The 24,106-nt window shown below is 43.7% G+C and overlaps 6 protein-coding genes across 10 annotated transcripts in view; 2 read left to right on the top strand and 4 right to left on the bottom strand.

Moving 5' to 3' along the window:
* Positions 1–626: 626 nt before the first annotated feature.
* On the bottom strand, positions 627–2,826 carry RnrS (ribonucleoside-diphosphate reductase subunit M2). Its single transcript, XM_017164513.2, has 3 exons — positions 2,607–2,826; positions 2,181–2,426; positions 627–1,861 (listed from the first exon to the last, which is right to left on the bottom strand). The coding sequence occupies exons 1-3, from the start codon at positions 2,664–2,666 to the stop codon at positions 980–982; spliced, it is 1,188 nt and encodes a 395-aa protein (XP_017020002.1). The 5' UTR covers positions 2,667–2,826; the 3' UTR covers positions 627–979.
* Positions 2,827–3,192: 366 nt separating this feature from the next.
* On the top strand, positions 3,193–3,859 carry LOC108072881 (RNA-binding protein 48). Its single transcript, XM_017164201.3, has 3 exons — positions 3,193–3,352; positions 3,408–3,552; positions 3,606–3,859. Exons 1-3 carry the CDS (start codon positions 3,260–3,262, stop codon positions 3,857–3,859), a joined length of 492 nt encoding a protein of 163 aa, XP_017019690.1. The 5' UTR covers positions 3,193–3,259.
* A 1-nt stretch (position 3,860) lies between these two features.
* On the bottom strand, positions 3,861–5,576 carry rho-7 (rhomboid family intramembrane serine protease rho-7). Of its 2 annotated transcripts, none has more exons than XM_017164199.2 (6): positions 5,418–5,576; positions 5,118–5,337; positions 4,760–5,054; positions 4,391–4,611; positions 4,125–4,324; positions 3,861–4,066 (listed from the first exon to the last, which is right to left on the bottom strand). In XM_017164199.2, exons 1-6 carry the CDS (start codon positions 5,462–5,464, stop codon positions 3,976–3,978), a joined length of 1,074 nt encoding a protein of 357 aa, XP_017019688.1. In that variant the 5' UTR covers positions 5,465–5,576; the 3' UTR covers positions 3,861–3,975. The 2 variants fall into 2 exon arrangements, with proteins under 2 accessions (XP_017019688.1, XP_017019689.1); XM_017164200.3 differs by having other exon boundaries at positions 5,118–5,331; positions 5,418–5,572.
* A 182-nt stretch (positions 5,577–5,758) lies between these two features.
* Spn55B (Serpin 55B) lies at positions 5,759–7,871 on the bottom strand. The gene is made up of 2 exons (XM_017164383.3): positions 6,681–7,871; positions 5,759–6,130 (listed from the first exon to the last, which is right to left on the bottom strand). Exons 1-2 carry the CDS (start codon positions 7,536–7,538, stop codon positions 5,864–5,866), a joined length of 1,125 nt encoding a protein of 374 aa, XP_017019872.1. The 5' UTR covers positions 7,539–7,871; the 3' UTR covers positions 5,759–5,863.
* A 2,465-nt stretch (positions 7,872–10,336) lies between these two features.
* Positions 10,337–12,411, top strand: BEAF-32 (Boundary element-associated factor of 32kD). 2 transcript variants are annotated; one of them, XM_017164385.2, is made up of 2 exons: positions 10,337–10,574; positions 11,563–12,411. In XM_017164385.2, exons 1-2 carry the CDS (start codon positions 10,337–10,339, stop codon positions 12,156–12,158), a joined length of 834 nt encoding a protein of 277 aa, XP_017019874.1. In that variant the 3' UTR covers positions 12,159–12,411. The 2 variants fall into 2 exon arrangements, with proteins under 2 accessions (XP_017019874.1, XP_017019873.1); XM_017164384.3 differs by lacking the exon at positions 10,337–10,574 and adding an exon at positions 10,996–11,350.
* Positions 12,412–12,507: 96 nt separating this feature from the next.
* Positions 12,508–24,106, bottom strand: part of kn (EBF transcription factor knot) — a 28,625-nt gene continuing 17,026 nt past the window's right edge. Inside the window, exons 6-12 of one of the 3 annotated variants that reach the window (XM_017164376.3) lie at positions 16,146–16,227; positions 15,893–16,073; positions 15,405–15,686; positions 15,182–15,329; positions 14,829–15,118; positions 14,127–14,533; positions 12,508–13,934 (exon numbers count right to left, since the gene is read on the bottom strand). In XM_017164376.3, coding sequence (XP_017019865.1) covers positions 14,391–14,533; positions 14,829–15,118; positions 15,182–15,329; positions 15,405–15,686; positions 15,893–16,073; positions 16,146–16,227 — 1,126 coding nt within the window. In that variant the 3' untranslated portion in view covers positions 12,508–13,934; positions 14,127–14,390. The remainder of the gene's footprint in view (positions 13,935–14,126; positions 14,534–14,828; positions 15,119–15,181; positions 15,330–15,404; positions 15,687–15,892; positions 16,074–16,145; positions 16,228–24,106) is intronic. The other 2 variants (XM_017164382.3, XM_017164379.3) reach the window with 2 other exon arrangements.

Here is a 24,106-nt window from a genome sequence, read left to right as displayed (position 1 = left end):
CGGAAAGCTGTTCTGAGGTAATTTTTATAAGGTTTATAAATCTGTATACAAAATGTATATTTTCTTAAACTAAAATTTTCTTTAAAATTTTAAAATTTGTTACTACAGGTACAATTTTTTTTCCGAATAATTAATTTTTTATTTTACTTTTCGCTCATTTTTACCCATTTCAAAATTTTTAAAAATTAGGTAATATTTTTAATTATTTTTTTCCCCACGAATACAGCTAGATTGACTCTGCTTTCAACGCTGATCAAGAATATATGTGATTTATATGATCGGAAAATAAACTTTTCTAGGTCTTTCAAGAAGCTTACCAATATAGTCATCCGATTTTCATTAAAATCAAAAACCAAGTTCAGAAATCATTAAATATGAAATTATTTATAGTAGATTTAAACAAGTTGCAAAACTGCAAAGGTATTATTTAATAGAATTAACCTACGTTTTCGTTTTTTTATTTTAAGCTCCGTTTCTCACAACCTTTTTGAAATAGTTCCAATATAAGAATGTTAATTATTTTAAACTGATTGTTTTATTCCACCAACTGCATGGCAACCAAAACGCAAGCTAGGAAACCCTCAGAAAGTTCTAATTGTTACACAAAATACTCCCAAAGAGAACTCTTTTATATAGTAGTGCTTAATAATTGTCTATGCATAAATTTATTTAAAATGTTGTATGTACAATGAATTCGAAAAAAGGTCGCTCCTAGTCAAGTTTTGCTGAAAATTCCAATGATCGAGCGCTTTTCTGGGTCCCAAATAAGTAATGATAAAAATAGTGGTGATGGTGTGCGGGTCAGTGATCGGTCTTAGCCTAGATTAAATTAAAAACGGACAACACATTAAGGCGGTCTGCTTAAAGAATAGTGCATGAGAAGCCAGCCCTTGCGTCCACTTGAATGATTGCATTAAATTGCATTAAATTGAATTAAATTGAATTATTGGCTTGGGGGGATGATGACCCGGGACCAGCCCTAAAAGTCCGCGTCCAGGGTAAACACATTGTCCAATCGGTTGGTGGCCACGCCCATGCGCTGATACTCGCCCACCTTCTTCTCAAAGAAGTTGGTCTTGCCATCCAGCGAGATCATCTCCATGAAGTTGAACGGATTCTTGGTGTTGTAGATCTTTCCCACGCCCAGCTCGACCAGCAGACGATCGGCCACAAACTCAATGTACTGCGACATCAGGTCACAGTTCATGCCGATCAGATTAACCGGCAGGGCATCGGTGAGGAACTCCTGCTCAATGTCCACAGCGTCGCGGATGATCTCGATGATGCGCTCGCGCCTCGGTCGCTGCACCAGATGCTGGAACATCAGCACCGCAAAGTCACAGTGCAGACCCTCATCGCGGGAGATCAGCTCATTGGAGAAGGTCAAACCAGGCATCAGGCCGCGCTTCTTCAGCCAGAAAATGGAGGCAAAGCTGCCGCTGAAGAAAATGCCCTCGACGGCGGCAAACGCAATGATGCGCTCCCCAAAGTTGGCCGACTTGGAAGAGATCCAGGACAGGGCCCAGTCAGCCTTGCGCTTCACCGCCGGCATGGTCTCAATGGCATTGAACAGATATTCCCGCTGGTGTGGGTCCCGAATGTAAGTGTCGATCAGCACACTGTACATCTCCGAATGCACGTTCTCCATGGCGATCTGGAAGCCATAAAAGCAGCGGGCCTCGGTGATCTGTACCTCCTGGCTAAAGCGCTCCACCAGATTCTCGTTGACAATACCATCGGAGGCGGCAAAGAAGGCCAGCACATGGGAGATGAAGTGGCGTTCGTCATCCTTAAGGCGATGCCAGTCGGTGAGATCCTTGGACAAGTCCACCTCTTCCACGGTCCAGAAGGAGGCCTCGGCCTAATTAAGAAAAAGTACGAAATATTGTTTTACACTTCCGATAAATAATAATCTCACTTGGTAATTTTCCCGCCAAAACGAAGACACATTGAGTAAACAGTAAAATCAGTGGAAGGGGCAAGGGCCGAGGATTGGGGGAGGGGCTATCACAAACATTGATTCATGCTATCGCCGACGTGACCGGCTTTTGGCGCGCTTTATCACGAAACGCCCGCCCTTCCACAGTTTTTGCCGCCCAAAATCATTGGATTTTCACCACGCACACAGTTACACACACGCCACCACAACTACCACCACAAATACATGCACATACACATACCTTCTTGTACATCTGCCAGATGTCGTGATACTGGATGGGAAAGATGACGAATCTCCGGGGATTCTCGCGCAGAAGCGGCTCCAGCGAGGGATCAAAGGGTGCTGCCGACTTATCCATGATAGAGGCAGACTTGCCGGCTCCATTCTCTGCCACCTCTTTGACCGCCTGGCCACCGTTCTCCTCCTGGCCAATGGACATTTTGCGAACGTTGCTGGCGTTGTCGGTCAAGACCTTCTTGCTGGGGCTCTGTTTATACGGCGAGAATAAAGAGAAAACAAAAAGAACATATATTTTTTCGCTGCGTAGTTGTATTTTTCCCCCCGGGAACCCACGCAGACAGAGACACATGCAAAAATTCTATGTATAGCCCTGAACTTGTGCATTTAATTGTGCACTCCGCTGGCGTTGCATAAACGTGTCAATTACCTTTAGTGAGAACTTCTCCATGTTGTCCGCAATGTTTTCCTTGGACGCCATTTGAGACATGTTTGTGCTTTGATTTATCCTAGCTTGTTGCTTGTTTTTTAATACTGCAGCAGGTAGCTCTGGTGAAATTCACTTTAAAACGCGGTTAATCTTTAGTATCGAGTCCAAAATGTCAGCGGCAAATGAGTTGTTAAACGTTGCTTCCGAGGTTTTTATGCGGTTTCGATTTGCCGCCAATTTTAGGGATGGTACTACAGCATAAATGGTTCTATCGATACTGTGATAAATGATATATCGATTTATCGACGATCAGTGAGATTTAAAAAAAGGTACGAAACTTTGCTCTGAACCAGAACGGAAAATCAACATGAAGGAAAATACTACTGAGACACTTTGTGGCTTTGGACATCGAAGTTTAGCTTATTACTTAGCGTTTTATCCAGCCGACGCTCAAAAACTAAATTAAATCCTCAGAAAATAACAGCACTATTTGAGGTGCCAGTGTTGGGCAGCCCACAAAAACAGTTTTCAATCGATAGGTTGAATTATCGGTCGATATTCGATGCATCGATGTTTTCAGCATCACTAAGTCAAATTTGTTTTTATTTTCCGCAATTTTTAGTTTTAAAACTACAATTTGTGCATCAGCAAGTATGGAAGAGACATCCTCGGACCACCACAAGCGAATGGAATACTGCACCACTAGACTGCAGTATCGTCAAGGACGAGAGCTGAAAGCTGTAAAGGTAAGTATATTATTTTGTATGCATTGTACAATTTAATAATACCAACAATCCTCAGGTTTATACAGTGGCCAGTGAGTCCAGGCACTTGCTGATATTCGGCGTGCCAAAGATAAACCTTCAAGCGAATCTGAAGACCAAGTTGCAGGGCTTCGGAAGGCTGGAGTCCTGTATATGCATAACCTCAGTTATGGCTTCAAAGAGTGAGTCTTGGTAGTGTCTTAAAATGATCATTGAACTAACTAAATATCTCTAGTGGAACTAGAGGCCTTTACAGACGTATTTGCAGTCAAATTCGAGCGTTTGGACGTAGCTAGAAGGGCAAAACGGATGTTGGATGCTCGCCCATTCTACGGGGGCATCCTCCACATTTCCTACGCTCCGGAAAGGGAATCCCAGCAAGAGCTGCGGGAGAAGCTGCTGCAGCGCGGGCAGGAGGTGGCTCTTCGCATCCGTTGCAATCGGCGGGATGAGGACCCGCCGCCCAAAAAGAGCCGAGAAGCCAAATGAATACTCGATCGCGACGCTTTATTCAACAGAACTCATTGCAATGAACCTCTAAGGCAGAACGATGTCATTATTATCTCCACGTTGCAAAACCTGGCCAAAACATCTGCCCCGCCCTACTATTTCTGTTTCGTTCGCCGCAGATCGTGGTAGTAGTTCAGCAGGCCAATGCGTTTCGCCCAAATCTGTGCTCCGTACGTGGCCCAGAAGCTGTAGACAAAAACAGGATTAAGAGGAAAGGATCACACTAGATGAAAAAGCAACTTACATGCCAAACATAGCGCCGCCCAAGTGAGCCGCATGATCAAAGAACTTCCAGCCCAGGACACATCCGGCAAAGTCAATGCCCATGATCACCTTGATGCCGGCTCCGGCGGAGAATGTCAGCGCGGGCAGGAACAGAATGCTAAGCTGCGTATCCGGATATTGGGCGCAAACATAAGCCAAAACAGTCATTATGGCGCCAGACTAAAAGGCAAATTTCCAGCTCATAATTATACGAATTCTGTTAAAAATTTTCTGTAGCATCCTTACCGCCCCCAAAGACATTCCCGCCGAACTTGTGCCGGCCTTGTAGAGCATGCTCATCAGGCTGGAGAATACGCCGGCGCTGAGGTAGACGGCCAGGAACTGTTCTTTGCCCAGCGAAAGGACCGCCGCATTGGCAAAGCTGTGCAGCACGTACATATTGGCGAATATGTGCATGGCGGAGTAGTGGCTAAATGTGGACAGGAACATGGGCCAACAGACGACTCCTGTGAACAGAATATATCAGTTGTTTTTTTTACATAATGTAGCATAAGCATTAAGATAACCTTGCGAATCATCAGGGAACCTTACAATTAAATACTACGAACCCCTAATAACTGCAAGGATATCCCAAAACTTGTCTTCCAAACTCACGCGCCGCCGGATTGGAGGTAAAGTATGTCATCATGGTTGTTCGCAAGGAGGGCACCCGCCACAGGGCAAAGGCCAAAGCATTGCACAGGAAAATGGGAGCAAACATCTTGTCGCCCGGCGTCAGGGCATCCCAGTGGCGCTGGATGTCCTGCTTCAGCTGCGTCCAATAGTTGCGGTCCGCCACCGATCGGCTCTGCCACCAGCCAAATCTCGCCTGACGCGCCTTCGCCAGGATGGCGCTGCGTGTGTTCTCATACTCCAGAATGGTGGCTCCGGCAAAGCAGCCCACCGTAAACTAGGTGCAGATATATACGAATTCATTAGCATGAGTCTAAATCCAGACGAGTCCGCCGCTTACTGCTCCAGTGAAGGCCACCGCCTTGATCACATTGTTAAGCGGCACTGAAGTGTTTTGCTCCGCCGCCGCCGGCTCACCGCCCATCGGCTTAAGGTCTCTGGTGCTCTGCTTCCGGTTGCCATGGAAGGTTCGGCGACATGACCTCGTCGCCGGATGGCCCGAGGTAATGGTGTGTCTGTAGGGCAGGATCAGCGGCGCTTTGGCATGATGACATCTGTGGCTGCAAGAGTTAATGTTTGGTTTTGGGCTGTGATTACTCCGGGATGCCGGGTCTAGGCGGTGGTCGCCCCGCTTACTTACGCCACCTGGGAGAGCCAGCTCCGGCAGAGCGCGCGACTCATGAGCATGATAGTGTGGGTCTGGGTAAATTTAGCATAAAATATAATAAATTTGTTTAGTTTTTGCTTTGTGGAAAAAGTCCGGATAGTTGAACATGTGGCCGGAGGAGAGGAGGGAAAAAATACCCCGTTCATGGGGTTTTTTTACGATTTGTTGTTTTTGTAAAGCACACGGTCATACTTGGGCTCCAACTTTTGATTTTCTAGGGAAACTTTTCTATTCTATTATAAAAAATAAAAATAATATAATTACACAATTTTCAAAAAATGTATACAAATATTATTTTGAGACAAAAACATACATTTATTGACTTTGTCATGATGCGTTTATTAATTTTAAAAATACTTTTCGATAAAAACAATACAAAAACAATTGAACCTGAGTCCACTGAGAGAAAATTGAGCTTCTTAGACAGCCTTCACAAAGGCTCCGGCAAAAAGGATATTCTTCTTGTTCCAGATAACATACAGGAAGGGGCGATCCGCCTGGAACTGCAGGGGGAAAGTCATCATGCGGGTCATCATGATCATGCCAGTGGCAGCCGCCGCCTCGGTGCCCTCCTCATTCACCTCAATGGTGGCCTTGTGCAGGACTTGGGAAACGAATATACCCTCGGGGGATTCCAGCAGATTGTTGAACTCGGCTCCGTCGGTGAACATTTTCGTGATGCCCAGCTAAAAGTATATAAATAAGCAGAGTATTAATATGTGTCTGGGGTAAATAATAACTAATGAGGTCATAGCCACTCTCGAGGGTTTGTGATCGATAAGATAGGTAACCTTAGCAGGGTGTGACTGCAACTAAAATTGTTTAATTTTATGGGTTCGTGCGGCTGATACATGATCTTTAACACGAACCGCAGGCTGCGTCAATAAAAGTATGAATATCGCAGTCCATTTTTGACTTATCTTAGACACCTTTTAGTGGCGATAAGCTACTTATAAATAATTCCATACATCAAGCAAAGGAATTTTTTGAGATAAGAAACTCAATAAATGGTTTTAGGGGGCGGTTTGCAGTGATGCAACGTGGCTATAAAAGTTACTATTTTGGGGTTTATATTAAAGAGAAGTTACTAAATCCGAATAATTTCACAAAGGCACGCACCTACCCAAACCATTTATCATGAAAGTGGGTCAAAAAACTATGTCAAACTACGTTAAGGCGAAAGCTGACCATGAATAAAGTGTAATTATACCAAAAAGGTGCCAACTCCTCCCTCACCTGCTTCAGTTTCTCGGCCAATTCCAGGGAGTAGTCCACCTTGAACTTTGGGAACTTGACGTTCACCTCCTCCACGGCCATCTTAGCCGACAAATCCACCAGATTCACTTCCTTGAGCTTCTCAGCCAGATCGTACAGGCCAGTGCGCTCCTGCGGCAAAAGCACAAGCATGGATAGATCCGAATCCTGGTAGGGCATATCCAGGGCAGTGCAACCCAGATCCTCAAAATAGCCGTAGGCAAACTTGGCCTTCTGGTTCATGTAGCTGACCTTGACCTGCTCCTCCTCGCCCACCCAGAAGTCATCCTCTTCGGTGCGATCCTCGCTGAACTTGTGCGCCCAGCTGCCCTTGAAGTGCAGGGCATTGAGCAGAACCAGCCGGGTGTTGTCATTGAAGGAATCCGCACTGACCAGCTCCGTGATTTTGCCCTGGGTCTTGGCATTCACCCAGGCATTGATGGCCTGGGCGGCGGCATCGCTCAAGGCAAAGTTAATGGACTCGGCCTCCGAGTGGTACTGTTCCTTGATGGCCTCCTGATAGGCTGCTTTCAGCTGCTTACCCTCCTGCACATACAGCTTGTTGGCCGCGCGCAGCAGGTTACTGTTGCGGTACTGCTCCAGGACGAACTGGAAGGTCTGGGCCACCTCTGGCGGGAAGTTGGACACAAAGTGCAGGGCCGTGGCGATCTCATCGGCGGTTTCACCCTGGGCTCCGGCAAAGGCCAAAGCAATGCAGGTCTGGATGGAGAAGGGCGAGAAGACAACGTTCTCCTTGAAGCCACCAGTGGCCAAAAGCTGGAAGAGTTCGGTGGTGAAGCGGGCACCTCCCCTCGCGAATTCCAAATTGAAGTCGAACATATTGATTGTCTGTGGGTGTGCGTGTGCTGCGTAATCGCGGAACTGCTGCGTGTACTTGCTTTCTGGCCCGCTGTCTACACCGGAATGCCTTAAATGCCGTTTCGGGGCCACAACAAAAGTGAAAAAGTGAAAACGGAGAGCCCACAGCCGGCGTCGGCTGATGAGTCACTTATCAAAACACCAAAACATCAAAACAGAAGAGTGGTGGCGTCACCTTCCGGCGCTGTTGTTGCCCTTGGTGGTTTCCCCAAGGATTACCCAGTGCAGTTAGACCTATAAATAGCCTTTTGATGTATAGATCTTGTGGTTTTAGTGGCGGAAATTCTGTAAAGAAGGTCTTGTAATTCCATTGTAATTCGTTAATAAGACCAAAGTAGTGGTCGCCGGGAAATACCATGCAACAGATGGGTAACTACAGGTTCTGGGCACACTGGGTATATGTAAGTACATATATTGTTTTAAATTATACGGTCATTTCTAGTGTAATCCCCCCATTGTTCGTTTTCAAAAACATTACCCGGTTCAGCTCATCGATGCTGCAGGCAGAATCTTTTATCAGGTTGCTAGCCTGCGAGAGCACCAATTCGGAGGATGCATTGCTGGCGGGTATGGCCAGTATTTGGCAACTAGTCTTGTAGAGCAGCGGAAATTGCTCCCGATGGGAGTGCCACCATTCGAGGACTTGAAAGCCATCATGGTAGGCCATCTGAATGCCCTGATATCCTCGCATTTCTTTCGTGATCTTGTCCTCTTGGCTATCCATGGCCACAAAGTCCGAGAAAAGATCATCGTTCGCCTCAAAATCGCGCTGTTCAAGCACATCACCCTCTCCCTTGATTAGGACCTCCTCCACTTGACGGGGCTTTGAATGCTCCGTGGAGTTGTGCCGCCTCATAAACTCCTCGCAGTTCGCTATGGTCTCCTCACGCTCCACCTGGCTGCATTGCAGCAGCCTGTTGGTGGGCGGAAAAAGAAAATGGGCCATCATGTGGTACTTGGTAATGCAGGGCATTAAAATCCAATCCATGTTGTCGAGCAGACAACGCTTTAGATCCACCTCTATCGCGTGGCTTGAATCGCTGCTGCACAGTTTTCGCAGCCTATGTACATGTGGAATGACCAGATGCAGAGACGGTCCCGTGCTGGACTCCAGCGTGGAACAGCACTTTTCGAACTGACCCAGCAGATTGTTGATGGCTGCCAGGCCAGCGATGTCGCAAGCCTCCATTAGCTTCTCATCCTCGTTTGCGATTATGCTCCAGTTGGCTTCCAGGGATTTGAAAATGTCCGAGATCCTGACCAGGCCCTTTGATGTGGGTGTGGGCAGCACTCCCAGGATAACTAGCTCCTTGGCCGTGTTCAACATCAACCTTAGTTCAGCTACGTCGCGGAAGGTCTTCTCTACGACTCTGTCCAGCAAGGTGTTGAAGCAAAAAATGGTTTTCCGACCCTCGAATACCGCCTTAATGGTCGTACGTTCGTCGTACACAAAAATGGGATCATCTTCAGCCAACTCACAATCCAAACCCTTTAGATTGGCATCGATCAGCTTGACTATGTAAGTATCTACAACAAAAATTGAATAAATATAGAGAATATAGAAAATTATAAGGAGAATTTCCAAATCTTACCCGTAGAGGACTTGTTCCTGGGCACCTGGGTCACGCCGAGCAGTTGGTTCTTCTTCCGTCCATCGTGCACGTAGTGGATAGTCGTGGAAAGATAGAAGCTTTCCTCCGCTAAGTCCCTGCTCTCAGCTATGGCAATACTATAGCCGGTTTGCCGCGCAGCGGACATCTCGCGGTGCACCTGTTGCAGGACATTATCGTACCAATTCTGTACGTTCCAGGCGATTACACCATGATTCGGCAGCAGATCCTCCACACAGACATTGCGACCGTACTCCGAACCGACCTCCAAGAGAACCGAGACTAGCTTTCGCAGTCCCGAATCCTTGCCAATATTGAAGGGACGACAGTTCACCACGCACCATTCCACCATTGCCTGGCTGACCTTATCGGTGGCCTCCACCTCCGCAGTGGATTCTTCTGCGACATCTGTTCTGGGCTCCTCGGAGCCAAGGGGATCCTTATTTACGCCGAGCACCTGGATTCTGTAGCATTTGTGCCGCACCATATTCGAGGTGCATCCTTTGTACTTGTAAATACTGGAGCAGGTGCGGCAGATCACGACGTTGGGGATTTGGTCACCGCTTTGATCATCGATCCTGGCGAAAACATCCCAAACGCGGCTCCGGCTGCGCTTGTTGCTAAAGCGAAGGGTTCCGGCTTGAATGAGAGCCTTAAGGTAGTCGTAGCTATAGGGGGTTTTTTCGCGCTTAACGGTTGTCATTTTCGATATTTCGCTTTGAACTGGAAAACTAGAATCTGCAGAATTGAAATAAATTAAATTTAATTGAGTACTGTGCTCTACAGATTGTATATACTGTGCCAGCATGTTATCGAAGTGCACAGCATGTAATCGATTCGTTGAAATCGATTTTCTTGAAACATTTTCATCTGTGCTATAAAGGAAGCCCAAGAATTAGGAATACAAATTCATTAATTTTTAATTTTATCACTCAGGGTAATATTTAATTAAATTTATAAGATAAAAATATTATTCACCTGCACCACCTTGCCTATCTTGCACCCTGCCCTGGCCGCTTTCCTGCACTTTCCAACACCGTTTTGTGCGTGACTGAACTTCGTGACATGCGTGTATTTGTTTGTATTTGTGTGGATTTTATAATTTGGATCTGTTTTGGTTTATCAAACAATATCCAGGGATAAAATACAATGCACGTGGAGAGAAAATCTGAGCTGCGCAGCATGCTTAAGTCCGGTGACAAGCGCTGCAAGCTGGTGGAGCCCCGGAACACAAAGAGCTGCGTCTGGAGGTTTTTCAACCTGGTCTCCTGCGACGACCAAATAGAACCGTATGCATGCTGCAAAACCTGCGGAGATCTCCTTTCCTACAGCGGGAAGACCGGAACGGGGAGCCTTCTGCGCCACCGGTGCCTCCACTCGAGTAACGGTAAGTTCAGGATCCGAAATATCACGCACGCCCCCTCACTGCCACGCGTGCTCCGCTCCGTGTCCGTGCCCGGAGACACTGAGCACGGATCACCGCCAATTGCCATCGCGATAGCACCGTAGCGATAAGTCCACGGTAATCCGTGTTATTGGGAAGAGCGGGAAAAAATCCATATAAATTCGAGTTAGACGTGCGCCAGTGTTTGCAGGGAAAACCAGTGCCCCCACAATCAGTGTTGATTTATAATAGGACCAGGGGAAACCCAAATTACAAATTAAACCCAATAAAAAAACCAATTATCTGCTGTTATATTTCCATAAATAAATTTCGTTGCTTCCTTTTATTTTTATTTGTCCATTTTTTATTTTTTTTTTTATTTCTACCTTTGTTTTCACCCCTATGCCCCTGCGCTTTCCAACACTGGTAGTGGCGGTACTTACCAGCACTGACAGCAACAACGCCGATATCTCAATTATACGAAAAAAGAAAATTGGAAAATCCGTTTAGCGTCCGAGAAAATAAAAGAAATTAAGTAAAAATGCCCAAGGGACGCGTAAGCAATGTGTGGCAGCACTACGACATCAACGAGGAGTGCGAAAATTTTGCGATATGCCGCTACTGCGGAAACAATATATCGCGTGGCGGCATGGCCAGCAATCTTAAGGGGAACAATACGACCAATTTGTGGACGCATCTGCGTCACAAGCACAGCGACGAGGTTCTGGTCAGTCCCGTCCAGCAGCGTCCGAACCGGGTCTTCCCGATAATCAAGAAAGGTAAAGGGCGCACCAAATCCCGCGCGGCCCGCCAGCGATCCCGCTTTGTGTACAGCTATCGACCGTCTGGCCGCGCGGCAAACTATCGCCGTCCATCTCTCGATATGATTATTTTAATTTATTCGAAGTCTTTCAATATGTATCGCAAATAACATCGCCACCCGCACTATTGCACAGCCATTGATATATCCTCCTATCGCATATGCTTTCAGAGAAAACCGTGCGGATAGCCAAGGCCAAGCAGCTGCGCGAGCCCCTGCGCCTGGCCAAGCCGAAGATTGACGTCTCCGGTTCGTATGTGGGCGAGACCGGGGCCCTGCCGCAAAAGTGGGAGGAGTACGAGCAGAACGACGAGATCACCGACGATATCAAGGACATCATATACAGCGAGGATCCGCTGTGCTACAGCCCCATACATGTGATGGAAGATGAGACCCTGGAGACGGGCGAGAAGGTGCATGTGGTGGGCAACGCCAGCGTTGTCGGTGCTGGCGGTAGCCGGGCCAGTGCCACACCAGTGGTGGCCACCGTGGTGGCCTCTTCCTCGGCCAGCTCCCCGGCCAAGCAGCTGAAAAACAACCTGGAGACGTCCATCGACCGCTTGACCACCGTCAGCGAGCAGCTGAGCTACATCATCCAGCAGAGCCACGAGGAGCAAACAAAGGACGACGATTACTACTTTGCCCTCAGTTTGGTGCCCATTATGCGCCATCTGTCCATCAATCGGAAGATGTACGTGCGCTCGAAGATCCAGGAGCTACTGTTCAAGGAGAGCGAGGGCGAGTCACTGGCTTCCAAGGACGAGTAAGGGGATTCCCAAGCCCCCAAGCAAGGAACAGGAGCAACCAGACATGTTCTCGATGTCGATAATTAAGATAATTATACATATATACACTTTCCCTGTGTATTCAGTTAAATTATGTAAACACATATTGCGATTGTACGTTCGGTTTTTACGACTAATATGGCATTACACATATATTTTCAATTTTTCATTATCTTTATCTTAGCCCCAGACACGAAATAAAATAAACTGTACCACATAGTAATAACCAAAAGCATTCATGGTGTAAGACGTTTATTTTAAATAAATTTTATTTAAATAACTTGTTAAGATTTACAAAACAGAGAGCGTTTGCTAGATGGTTGTTATTATAAATTATTGTATTTGTAATTTACAAATCGATTTAGCGGTTAATGCTGCTGCCCTTATAGATATGCTTCACTATCGTCTCTCGCATGGGATTTCAATTATTTTGTAGATCTAGGAGTGCAAGCAAAGACCATATAATAACAAGATGAATAACGCTGGCTACAAAGTGAAGACCATTTAGAATTAAGAATGCTTAAGAACAAAACTTCCAGAGATCCTGAAAAAATCCTACAACCGTTACCCATCTTGTTACTATAAGGCCTTTGGTGCTAGCATACGGCTTTATATCATACAATACGAATACGAAATTACAGTAAAACCCCTACAAATCGAGTAATAAACAATAAACTTAGGACTACTTGTGTGTAGTACTTGTATGCACCCCCCAGATATGGGGCCTGGCTTAGAGTCTAGTCAACAAATCGGTAGTTTATCAAACACACTCTGACTTGAATAGCAAAATGTATACATGTATATATCTTATGATGATTTGGTGTTAATCGAACCGTTCTATATGAATTTCGAATGGTGGAAATGATGTACTATATATACGAGTATGGGATTGCGTGAGATGGACTTGTTGGATATTAGGGCTAAGTGCACGATATGTTTTTGCCAAAAGTTTTTTGTTTTTTTTTTGGTATAAATTTCATTGTAATATTACGCTTAGATATGCTGCAAATGTCACCGCGAATGTGGTGTATATCTATGTAGGTATATAACATTTTGATTTCGGTTTTCTCAATTGGCAGAGAGAGCGAGGGTATTCCCCATATGTCTTCCATTTTCTTTAAATTTCTTCTTTTTTTTCGATATTTATCCAAGAAAGTATCGTATACAAGCAGTTAGTTTTATGTCCAAAAAGTTCATTCAAATTGTATCTGTTTTGGTATATCTTGATTCGTATTCGTATTTTTGTTTAGAATTGATCAATCATCATCATGGGTATATATAAATTGGTATAATTTCCTCTATTCACAGTTCCGATTAATATTAAGCATTAAGTTTATGTATATTTTGGGATAAATATTTACAAAATGATTTCTTGTTGGGTTTTAAAGACCCTCTTTCATATGTTTTAAATTACTTTGATATGGTATTCTATATGTATTTGTTAGGTATATATCTAGTACCGAGGCGTATTTAAATATAAATTAAAAACGGGCTTTAATCAAAAAATGTACAATTATATCAATAGGTTTTTGTTTTTTATGAGTTTTTTTTTGTTTTATGTTTTTTGCGAATTTTGGAACCATTTCCTCATGTTTATTGCACTGTCGAGCTTCTTGTGGATGTCCGCGAGGGGATTGGTGGCCTGCCAATAGCCTCATTAGTAGTAATATTATTTGGTTGAGGTCACCAGTTGGGTGCTATAGCCCTGTGTGTTGCAGGTGGGCAGGGCGAAGGGATTGAAACTCAGGCTGCTGACCCCTAAAAATATAATATTAAAAAGGGTTAATATTAAAAATACATTTGTAATACTCTTACAGGTAAAGGGAATTTAAAGGGGGAGTTTCCTACACAAAAATCTACACAAATAATACGCTTTCCGGGAGGTAGAACTAAGGGGAAAAGGATCTTTCTTAATTTTACTTTCTTAGGGATAATGGAAATTATAAATACCGTTAATCGTGTGTTGTCTGTGGTGTCTGTTGAAGGTGGATGTGTGTTTTTAGAGTGCTCAGATTTGTTATTTGCCACCCCTTTTGGCCATGTCCTTGCCGATTGATAGATTGTCTCTGTCTGGCTATCTCCCTCTCTCTCTGCGTGGGTGGCTGGCGTGTCGATTTTTCTTTATTTTCTTGGGGTTGGACATGGGCAGCATTTAATTTCCTCGCAGGTCCTGGCTCTGCTCTCCTTCCATTGAACTCTCCTGGTATATATGGCTTAAACGGCCGCCGCCGTGGCTGCTGACACGGCCGGATTGTGCCAGGGCTGGTGGGGATGCGGGTAGTGATGGTGCGGATGGGCGGCCGCTGCATGATGATGCTGCACGAGCGCCTGATGCCACGTCGACGACACGGCGGACACTGTTGGAATTAATGGCGAAAATGCACTTGCTGAGCATACTTTGTTCACTTTGTTTCGGGTGAGGAGAAAAATTCTCGGGAATGGGGTTTATGGAGGTGACCAGAGAGTTATGTGGGGGCGGTATTCATGTGAGAGTTTTACAGAACGAAAGGTAAACTCAACTCAAGTAGAAAAAGTAGGGAAAATGAATCCTTAATCGAGAGATGATGGAACAGTGGTTATTATTCCAAAATCAATGGGTTCTTCCCTTCACCTTTATAGAGTGAAAACTTAGATCTAGGGATCATAACTTACTTGACGTGGAGTTGAAGACGCTGCCGGGCGAGGAGGACAACGTGCCCATGTTGGGTGCAGGTGCATAACCATTGGCAGTTGCTGCTACGGCTGCACTAGCCGCCGTGGCTCCATAGGATCCTCCCGAGCTATGCGGCGTAGAGGCACTGCTGCAGTAACCACCTCTCGGACTCACACTGCTCGACTGGGCCCGCTGGTAATCATCCTCGGTCCATTGGCCAGTGCCATCCTGCACACTGACCGCCAGCTGGCCGGCATAGGAGTTGAAGCCTGTAGAGCCGCCCGGGGATCTGCTGCAACACGGGTTGCGTATTAGCTTTCTGAGGAGCATAACTTAACAGAGCTGCGCTTACCTGGGCATGGAATACAGCGCCTCGACCAGGTCGGCTGCTCGCTTGAGGATTATCTCCTTTTGCAGCTTCTCGGGATCACCAGGATGCCGGGGTATCAGCTTCTGCAGGCGCTGGAAACCATAGTCGATTGTGGGTTCGTTGAGAGCTGCTTGGAACGCAAAACAAAATACAGGTTAGACTTGGTGTAAAGGTTTAGGAGCTATTCCAAGCTGCGACCACTTACAGACATAGACGAAGCGACCGGGCGATCCCTTGCAGAATTGCTTGCTCTTGTAGGATAGCGTCACCTCTACCACTCCAGGAATATGCCGCGGTGGCGTCTGCACCCGGATTGCATGTGAGGTGATCAGCTCGCTCCAGACCAGCATAGTGCCAAAGACCACCTGGAGGCCATCGAAGAAGTTATCGCCCACAATAATCACGGTGGCACCGCCAGTTGTCCAGCCCTCGCTGGGTGAGATCGCCTTGATGCAGGGCGTGGCCACAGGCAGCGGGGGATAGAGACCTTGAAACAAGAGATCCCAGAGAAGGTTTTGGTTAGTTGGTTTATAAACTTTGGCGAGGATGAACTCGTTTCGGATCTGCCAATTGCTACATAACAAAATGAAAAGTGGGAAATTTCTTGGGGGGATAGTTTTTGGGGGATCTTTGGGAGCTACGTAAAACGAATAAAATGTGTGTGGTCGGAATAATTGGAATTTTGCTACGGACCATCGTAGGTACTGTCGGGCGCTAGGGGGTGACCGGAAATGGACAGGGATGTGTTGCCTGTACCTTCCGTGGTGTCCAGTCGCTTGGCCCTCCGTCCGTGCTTCGAATTGTTGTGCACGAACATGTTGTCGGAGATGGCCAGCAGTGGTCCATCAACGGCCACCTGTGTGGAGATCACCACCTGAGATTAGAGTGGATAATAATGATATATTAATTGGTATTCTAAAGCCTGGCCTGGGCTGCGTTTACTCACCTGAAATCTGCGCATATCCCGCGGGTTGCCGGCATTCTTCAAACAATTTTGATTGCATTTCAAAAAGAACTTGAGGAAGAAGCTGGAAGAGAGGAATTGATTGGAGTTAATCGATGGGTTGTAAAATTTAACTATAAAGTTTAATTAACAGAGAAAACAGAAGGGTTTTTATAAGATCAATGTTATTTCTGTGAGCCTGAAAAAGAATCCTTGGGAGTTAGGAAAGTCTTAAGGTTATGAAGTCTCTAAAGAAACCAGTAAAAATTTATGTTTTCTCTTCAAGACTCCTGTTTAGGCATATTTACAGGGTTTCTATAAAATATTTAAACAATTTTAAACTATATTTTTGAGTTATTAATTTTAATTTTTATTTTAGAACTCTTTTTTCCTTCTCCCCATTACTAAGTGTAATTTGAAGACCTGCCATTTCTGACACTTCCCAAACCCAGTGTATACAAAAATCCCTGACGTTTGGCTTTGTGCAGGCAATTATCCATAAGTTGGGCATAAAAACCATTCATAAAGCCTTCAATTAAGACTCTTTAGGAAGGCTTTCAGACCTCCAACGATAACCAATGACGACTTTACGAGTAGCTAATGATGGGTTGCGACGCCTTTTAGCTGCCTGCCACTTGCTCTCTTTTCATTCGTTATTCCCAGTTTTCTGGGCAGATGTTTGGCCCCGGGGCCACAGGCCGATAAGTGGGGTGACAGACGGCGAATGTCCTGCGGCCAGGATGCTAGAGTGCCAATGGAAATTGACACCCGTGTGCGTTGCATTTAAATGCTGAAAATACTTTTATGCATCCGCCGGCGACATGATACCGGCCCCCTTTTTTTTTTATTTGCACAAATAATATTTTCCCTTCCAAACAGCAGGGGGTTCATCCTTACATATATAGTTTTTTGTTGCTTTTCTCACTCGACAAATTGGACAAATTAGCAGGAGCCGTACGAAGAGGAGGAGGAGGGTTGATCTCTGGCCAAACAGCGGGCGACGGCCTCTGCATATGTCCATGTCGCAAAATTTATTTAATTACTTATTCAGAAAACTTGTAGGCAATTTCTTTAAAGTTTATCTTGAAAAATGAAGTCATAAATCACAGTTTAGCGGCGATAAGAGACTGACAGGCTCGAAAAAAGCGAAAAAATTCAATTAAAACTGATATGCGAATGGCGCCCCAAACTTTATAATGAACCAGAGAAACATATACAAAACATATACAAAAAGTATACGAAAATAAATAAGCACGCTTTTATTTTTATTTTGCGCATGGCGCTTATCGGGAACTATGCCTGGGACCTGGCAATGGAACCAGATGTGCGTCCATTACACCAGCGGCATCATCATCATCGTCATCATTAACACAAACCATCCCAAGAGAGCCGTGAGGCGTGAGCCGAGCCGTGTATCTGTCAGATACTGTATCGTATTACACACGCAGCTCACAGATGCAACTGCAGCTCTGAAATTTGAATACGTATCGAGTGGCTATTGAGAGGATCATTCCACTTGCTCGGGCGATGACTTCATCCCCGGGAAACACGAGGATATACAAGGGATGTCATCACATTCGGGATGCTCCATTACAGAGCCTAGGTTCGATTTTTATGGGCAGCTAATTGACTTCTCGGAAGCAGGCAGCCTTCGTCCTCGCCCTCGCCTTGCTTGAATTACAATGTTTTCAAAATATCCTGTCACAGGACGCATAAATTCCCAGGGTCTCCCCTTCGGGACATGGACATTTGCATATGTCTAAGACGATGTCTTCTTCTGCATCTTTATCCTGTTGCAGTTTGAATAGCCTCGAAAATCTCTTTACCAATTCAATTTCTTCAGCCGCCACAAGGATTTTTCCGCTGTTTTTTCGTTTTGCCTCCTCTTGTATTTTTTCGGCAATTAAAAATTCCAGTCGCGTCCTGCCAATAAATCAAAGTGTCTCCCATCTTAAACGCCCTTTCTCCTGCAATTCTCCAATTCCCATTCTTTCTCCTCTCCTTCGCAACAAAGTTTACTCTGTTTTGGCCTTTGCTTTGTCCTTTTTGTTTGTGCCAGCAACGCGAAAATTTTCATTTAATGAAAAGCTACGCATCATCAAATGCGCTAGCACATGACACTGGGGCCACCACCTTGACGGGGAGAAGACATTTCCCGAGAATTTCCCCGAAGGCACACAGATTCGCCCGCGGACTCCATTGGCAGCTCAGGCACGTAGCGCCAACGAAGTGCATAATTGGTCATTCATATTTGGTAGCAGGAGCTGGCCGAGAGACTCCCCTTTGGAGGGGCCTTTGATTGGAAGGAAATATCGGTTTTTTAAGTCCTTCAAATCGAAGCTTGATTGATTTTTCTAGATTTTAGTGGTAAAAAATTACCGGAAAGCTAAGGAAATGTTAAGATTTTATGGTGATGAATTGTTTTTATAAAAATAATATTGAACTTCCCTTGTAACTCCATTCGTATCCTACATCCTTTCAAAGTTGTAGTGAGAAAAATTAAATAAAAGCATGGAAAAAGGCTGTGATTTGGGTTAAGATATTAAAATACTTTACTTTCTTTGTACATATTTTAAAAACCCTTTCCTAAATATCCTTAAACTTATTTTAAACTTAAAGAAACTCTACCCAGTAATTCAAAAACTTCTTATCTTCTAAAATGTCCTCACCTAGCCTGTTCTGCCATAACTCCTAAACCTAAATCTAAACCCTAACCTTAACCTTAACCTCAGCCCCGTCCTTTATCCCACGCTCATCGCAGTCACAGAAAATTGAAATAAATTCCCAGAATATCTTTATCTAAAAAAAGCGTCAAAAACTTTTTCCTGGTTTATGGTTTTCCGAGGAGGCAAGCGATTAACTGTGAATTTGCCAAGCAGCAGCAACATCGCGCGAACAACAAATTGTGGCATTATCTTTGCATCGCAAAACAACACACAAATTTAATGATGAATTTGGCAAGGACATAAATCGCTTTGCCCAGGCTCGACACAGGCTCCTTTGCCACCTCCGGCGTACCATTTTCCGCTGATTTTATCTGGAGATGGCGTGAACAGCCGTGAGGAGCCGAGAGCGTTTTTGGCGCACGCCGCAAACAGGACACCCAGAAGGTAAGAGAGGTATGCACACACCCCCACCAACTTGTCTCTAATTTTTCACTAACGATAATATTCAAAATTTTCAACTTTATTGTCGCATAAACCCAATGACTATGGGGCAATGACAACGAGTGCCGGGGTCTATGGAAGTGGAGAAGAGGCCTAAAATAATGCGAAAACTTACTTTCGCTCCATTTCTATGCCTTTTGGCATAGAAAAAAGGAAATACAACAGAAGAGACAGGGAGACAGAGAGTCGTAGAGAGACAGAGAGAGCTTCACAAAAACATGGCCGTCGACAAGGATGAAGTCACCATTTTGCCGCCTTCTATTGTTGCTACTTGGGCTTTATTTATTTATGCTCCTTCTCGGCTTAACGCTCCACGCTTGGCAGCCCAAGGATTCCATGGATTCCGACTGCGATTCCCACTTATCCACCCTGCCATATCTGAAGTTCATAGCTTTCTTTTTTTTTTTGGGTTCCTTTGTATTATAATAGACTTTCGCAGGGGGTGAAGTTGCAGGATATGTCTTCAGTGGCTGCACTGGGGGAAATATTTGTAGTTCTGGAGAGTTTATTTGGGTTTAATTTAAGGAGTTTTTTAGCTTTGATATTTTTCTAGAGAATATATATGAATTTTCAAGATAAAAATCCTTTAAAAATACGACTTTTCATACCTCAAAGCTTCTTTAAAATGTTCTCATTTATTATCTTTCTAAAACATATAGAAAAGGTTTTAATTTTAAATTTTTAACAGTGCATTTTGCTGCTTGTTTGGCGTGCCGCTTGTCTGCAGATACGTTTATCCTTTTGGCCGGAAGAGAACTTGTTGAAAACACTTTCGCTTGGCTTTCTCTCAGAGAGAGCGAAAGTGAGTGAAGACACTTTGAGTGTTTCTTAGGGATACGAGTGAGCTTTTTACTCGAGAATCCCAAGTTCATTTTTGGGTGAATGAATCTCTTTGGCTTTCTGTGTTCTGTTTTTGTGTATATTTTTTTTTTTTGTGGGGTTGCTTTGGGACCGAAAGTCATGCCGCTGGGACCGGGGAAATACCTTCCGAATGTTGTCGTTTTTTTTTTGTATTTGCTTGTTTCAGTGGGGGGAAGCCAGAGAGCAGCTTGTTGTTCTTGGGATTTCTTCATCTCTAAACTGATTATTTTCATACACACACAGAAACACACACACACTCGCAGCGTATCGAGGTTAGATATCAGACGACGATAAAAGTAGCTGAAAGATACAAATGTATCTGAGGGCCTTTTCGGGGGGAATAACGAGGGCGACCTCCACTGAACCATCAAATTATCGACCTCATTGAAATGCCCCGAATTATGCCAACTATTTTGGCATGTGTGTGTGGGCGTGCGTGAGTGTGTTGACTGTCAGTTAACGCTTTTAATACCATTAATTATGCAACAGGGGTAAATGGCCGAGGAAATGGCTAACACACACCAACTAATAGATGAGTTCCTCCCAAGATGATGAGACGAGACAACGACAATGTGGCTTTTCGGCTCAGATCTGTGCATTTTTAATCCTCCATATGTCTCCTCCACTCTGGTTATATGTGTATATCAATTATGCACATTAGACGGGTCTGCTCTGGTTAATTCATTCCGGTTAACCTCAGGGAATGGTTTTAGCTATTTAAAGGTTACGAATTTTAATTGGGGAAAATAGTTTTGAGTGGGGAATTAGGTGAGATTAAGAAATAGGATTATAAGTAATTTTTAAATATATATTTTATATATACAGCATCGATTAACCATTATTTGTGGACATTCAAAAATGGTTTTCCATCTCAGAAAATGTGCTTACAATATAGTAATTAATAATCACTTAGTTAATCGATATATAAATACAATCGTATACAATAACTTTTGCATATTTCAATGTTGAATTTCTATTGGCATTTGAAAATATCTACCTACATTTATGATTTAATAAACTGCATTTCCCAAGAGCAATCCTAAATTCAGAATGCCAAAAAAATGGGGGGAGAGAGTGCCAATTTAAAGTGAAAAGTGCGAAACGAAGCGCTGGAAAATTTGCATTAATAATTCAATTTCAATAGACACTGTGTCTACTACAAATATGCAAATGTACTCGAACCTCGAACCCAGAGTTCTTTTGAAATGCAAAAATTCAATTCGTTTGATTTACGAGGTGCAAATATCTAAATGCAGTTCGAACTGAAGCTCAAACTCAATTGCTTCCACTTCAAAGATAATCGCGGGCAAGTATCTATAAAAATTATATATATCTTGCTCAACCCTGCCTTTTATATATCTCTTTTATTTTTGGGGGGTAAGAAATAGCTTGGCGCTGTGATAAAAAGTCAGAAATATGCGCTGCTTCTCATATCTTTATCGATAATTAACTGTTATGGTCGCCACCACCCACTCTCTGGATGTCTAGCGGGGATGTCTGCCCAATATTTCATGGCGGGACGATTGTCGATTCCTGCTGACCGCAAATGCCGTCGAAATTCTCCTCTTTTTTCCACATTTTGCTGTGTTTGTTTGCCTTTTGCGTCGCTTTGAATATTTGAGCAGGACACAGGCAGAGAGCAGCAAGGACTTGGGAAATAACCACCTACTCGATCCGCAGGACACGACATCCCAACCAGGTGGCCGGGAATGCATTTAGAAAATTAAAAACTGTGGCAAACGGCAGCAGCAACTAGCAGCAGCAGCAGTTTTGTCATCATTTTTAGCGCCCGTGCGATTATCAAGGCAGGCGGCATGCAATGAATGGCCCAAAACATTTCCTCACCACTCACGCAGGACACTCGGGGAAGGGATAATAGGAAAAGTAATTAAAGAAGGAATTGTTTTTATTTTTAAGGAATTTTTCCTGATACTTACAAGCTGTTGGTTGATGCAAAAGTTTAATTTAAGAAATGGAATTTGATTTTTTAATTTGTTTAATTTTTGTAAATTTCTTTCAACATTTTATTATCTGCTACGATTTATTATTTCACAATTTAAGGAGATTTTTAAAAGCCACAAATATTTTTGCATATAAATGTTTTATATAACTTTGCTAAAATATCTTGGAAAAAATTTGCATAATTTATTTACTTTATATAAACTATAAATAAAATATTATAAATTGAAATGTATTTTTTAAGTAACCTTACTAATCTCAGAACCACTGTTAAACTCTTTGGCTCTATGTTTTTTGCATATTGGACACCACAAAATGTCAATTCTATTTGTTGCCTGGCTAAAAGGGGTGGAAAAAGGGGGGTTATAGAGTGGAGCTGGAGTTGGCACTTAGTTTATTTGGCGTTGCTGCGGTGGACAAAACGCTGGCAAATATAGAAAATTGAAATAAAGCGAAGAAAACGCCAATGACGTGGATAAATGCCAGAGTGGCAAATTTTCGATTGTTCGCCTGAGAGCTTTTCCCCCTTACCCACAATCTATTCTTTTTCTTTGTGTTCTCTATTTATTTTTTTGTTTTATGTTGTTACGTCGCAGATGGGTGTTTTTTGTGGTGGCCAGAATACTTTTTGTTTTGTTTCGATTGCCCCCCTAAATATTTAGCCAAATTAAAAAGTCAATTCCGCTTGTCACGCGATAACGTTTTTAATGACCGCCGCGGCGATAACGATGCCAATTGCATGCCTGTCAATATAATTCACGTCATTACGCATACGCACCAGATGTGGAATCAAAAAATGATATTCAACAAATGGAACACACAAAAAGCACGCACAAAAATAACATTAACGTTATATAAAAATAAGAACCACTCAAGATCGGTTGGAAATGTGTGACAAAAACGTGGAACATGTCGCTGAACCAGCAACACGAATACCTTCTCAAGAGTGCCAACAAATACAAGGACTTGGAACAATAAAAACAACAGAAACAACCGACCACCGCCGAAGTGAGCTTTAAATTCACTTAATTATGGAACACACACGAAGTGCATGCCAACAACAAACTGGGCTAAAAGGAAAAAGGCCAGGCTCGAAATGCGATTCATTTTGTTTCGTTTTCGATGCATTTCGATTCCGGAGACAATGCGAGTGTCCTCGCAAATCATAAATAAAAAAAGGAGGTCTCTACAGAAAGAGAGGGCATCACTCCAACCGAGACGAGATGGAGGAGATGACTGCGACTAAGCCCTCATCTCATCACCTGCACCAGGTAATTGCAAATCCCAGCGATCTAGGCCACAGTGGGTGTTTATATAAGGAACTTGACAGAAAATATTATATACTAGAGTAATCTAGAAATCACTAGGAGGTTTAAACCCATTTAAAAATGCATCTAAAAGTATGCAATAAAATTTGACTACAAATTAAGTGTAAATTTGAGTTTTGTTGCCTTTCTAAATTATGTATCCTTTTTTGGGTACCTTTTAAAATGATTTTAAAATCCCGAGATAGTGATAAAAAAATCTCTCTTTTAGCCCTAAAAAATATAAATAAACATATAATTAAATAGGGAATTTCCCCCAAATATTTTACCCAAAATTAGGCCCAATAATGATTTTAAAGGCAGCTTTTTGGACTAGGATTTCTTTTCTTAATTATTTAAAAAATATTTTTGGACTAGGATTTCTTTTCTAAATTATTTAAAATATATTTCCCCCTTATTTTTAACCCTCTTAACCCACTGTTTCCCCGCTCATTGTGTGCACAATTTCGGCATCTCCAAAGCCTCCTCTGTGGCGAACCGACTCGACCAACTGCAGATCGGCTGCATGAATAACAGAAGTTCATCAATAAAACATGTGCAGATCGTCGGCGAATGTGGCCAAGTGGCTGCTGGCTACTGGCTACTGGCTACCGTGATTGTTGTTATTTTGTTGCTACTCTTATTGTTGTTGCTGCAGCAACTCTCACGGCAC

Source organism: Drosophila kikkawai, chromosome 2R (genome assembly GCF_030179895.1).
Source record: "Drosophila kikkawai strain 14028-0561.14 chromosome 2R, DkikHiC1v2, whole genome shotgun sequence".
Lineage (NCBI taxonomy): Eukaryota > Metazoa > Arthropoda > Insecta > Diptera > Drosophilidae > Drosophila > Drosophila kikkawai.
The sequence above is the reverse complement of the archived record's forward strand: the minus strand, read 5'-3'. Positions and strand labels throughout refer to the sequence as shown.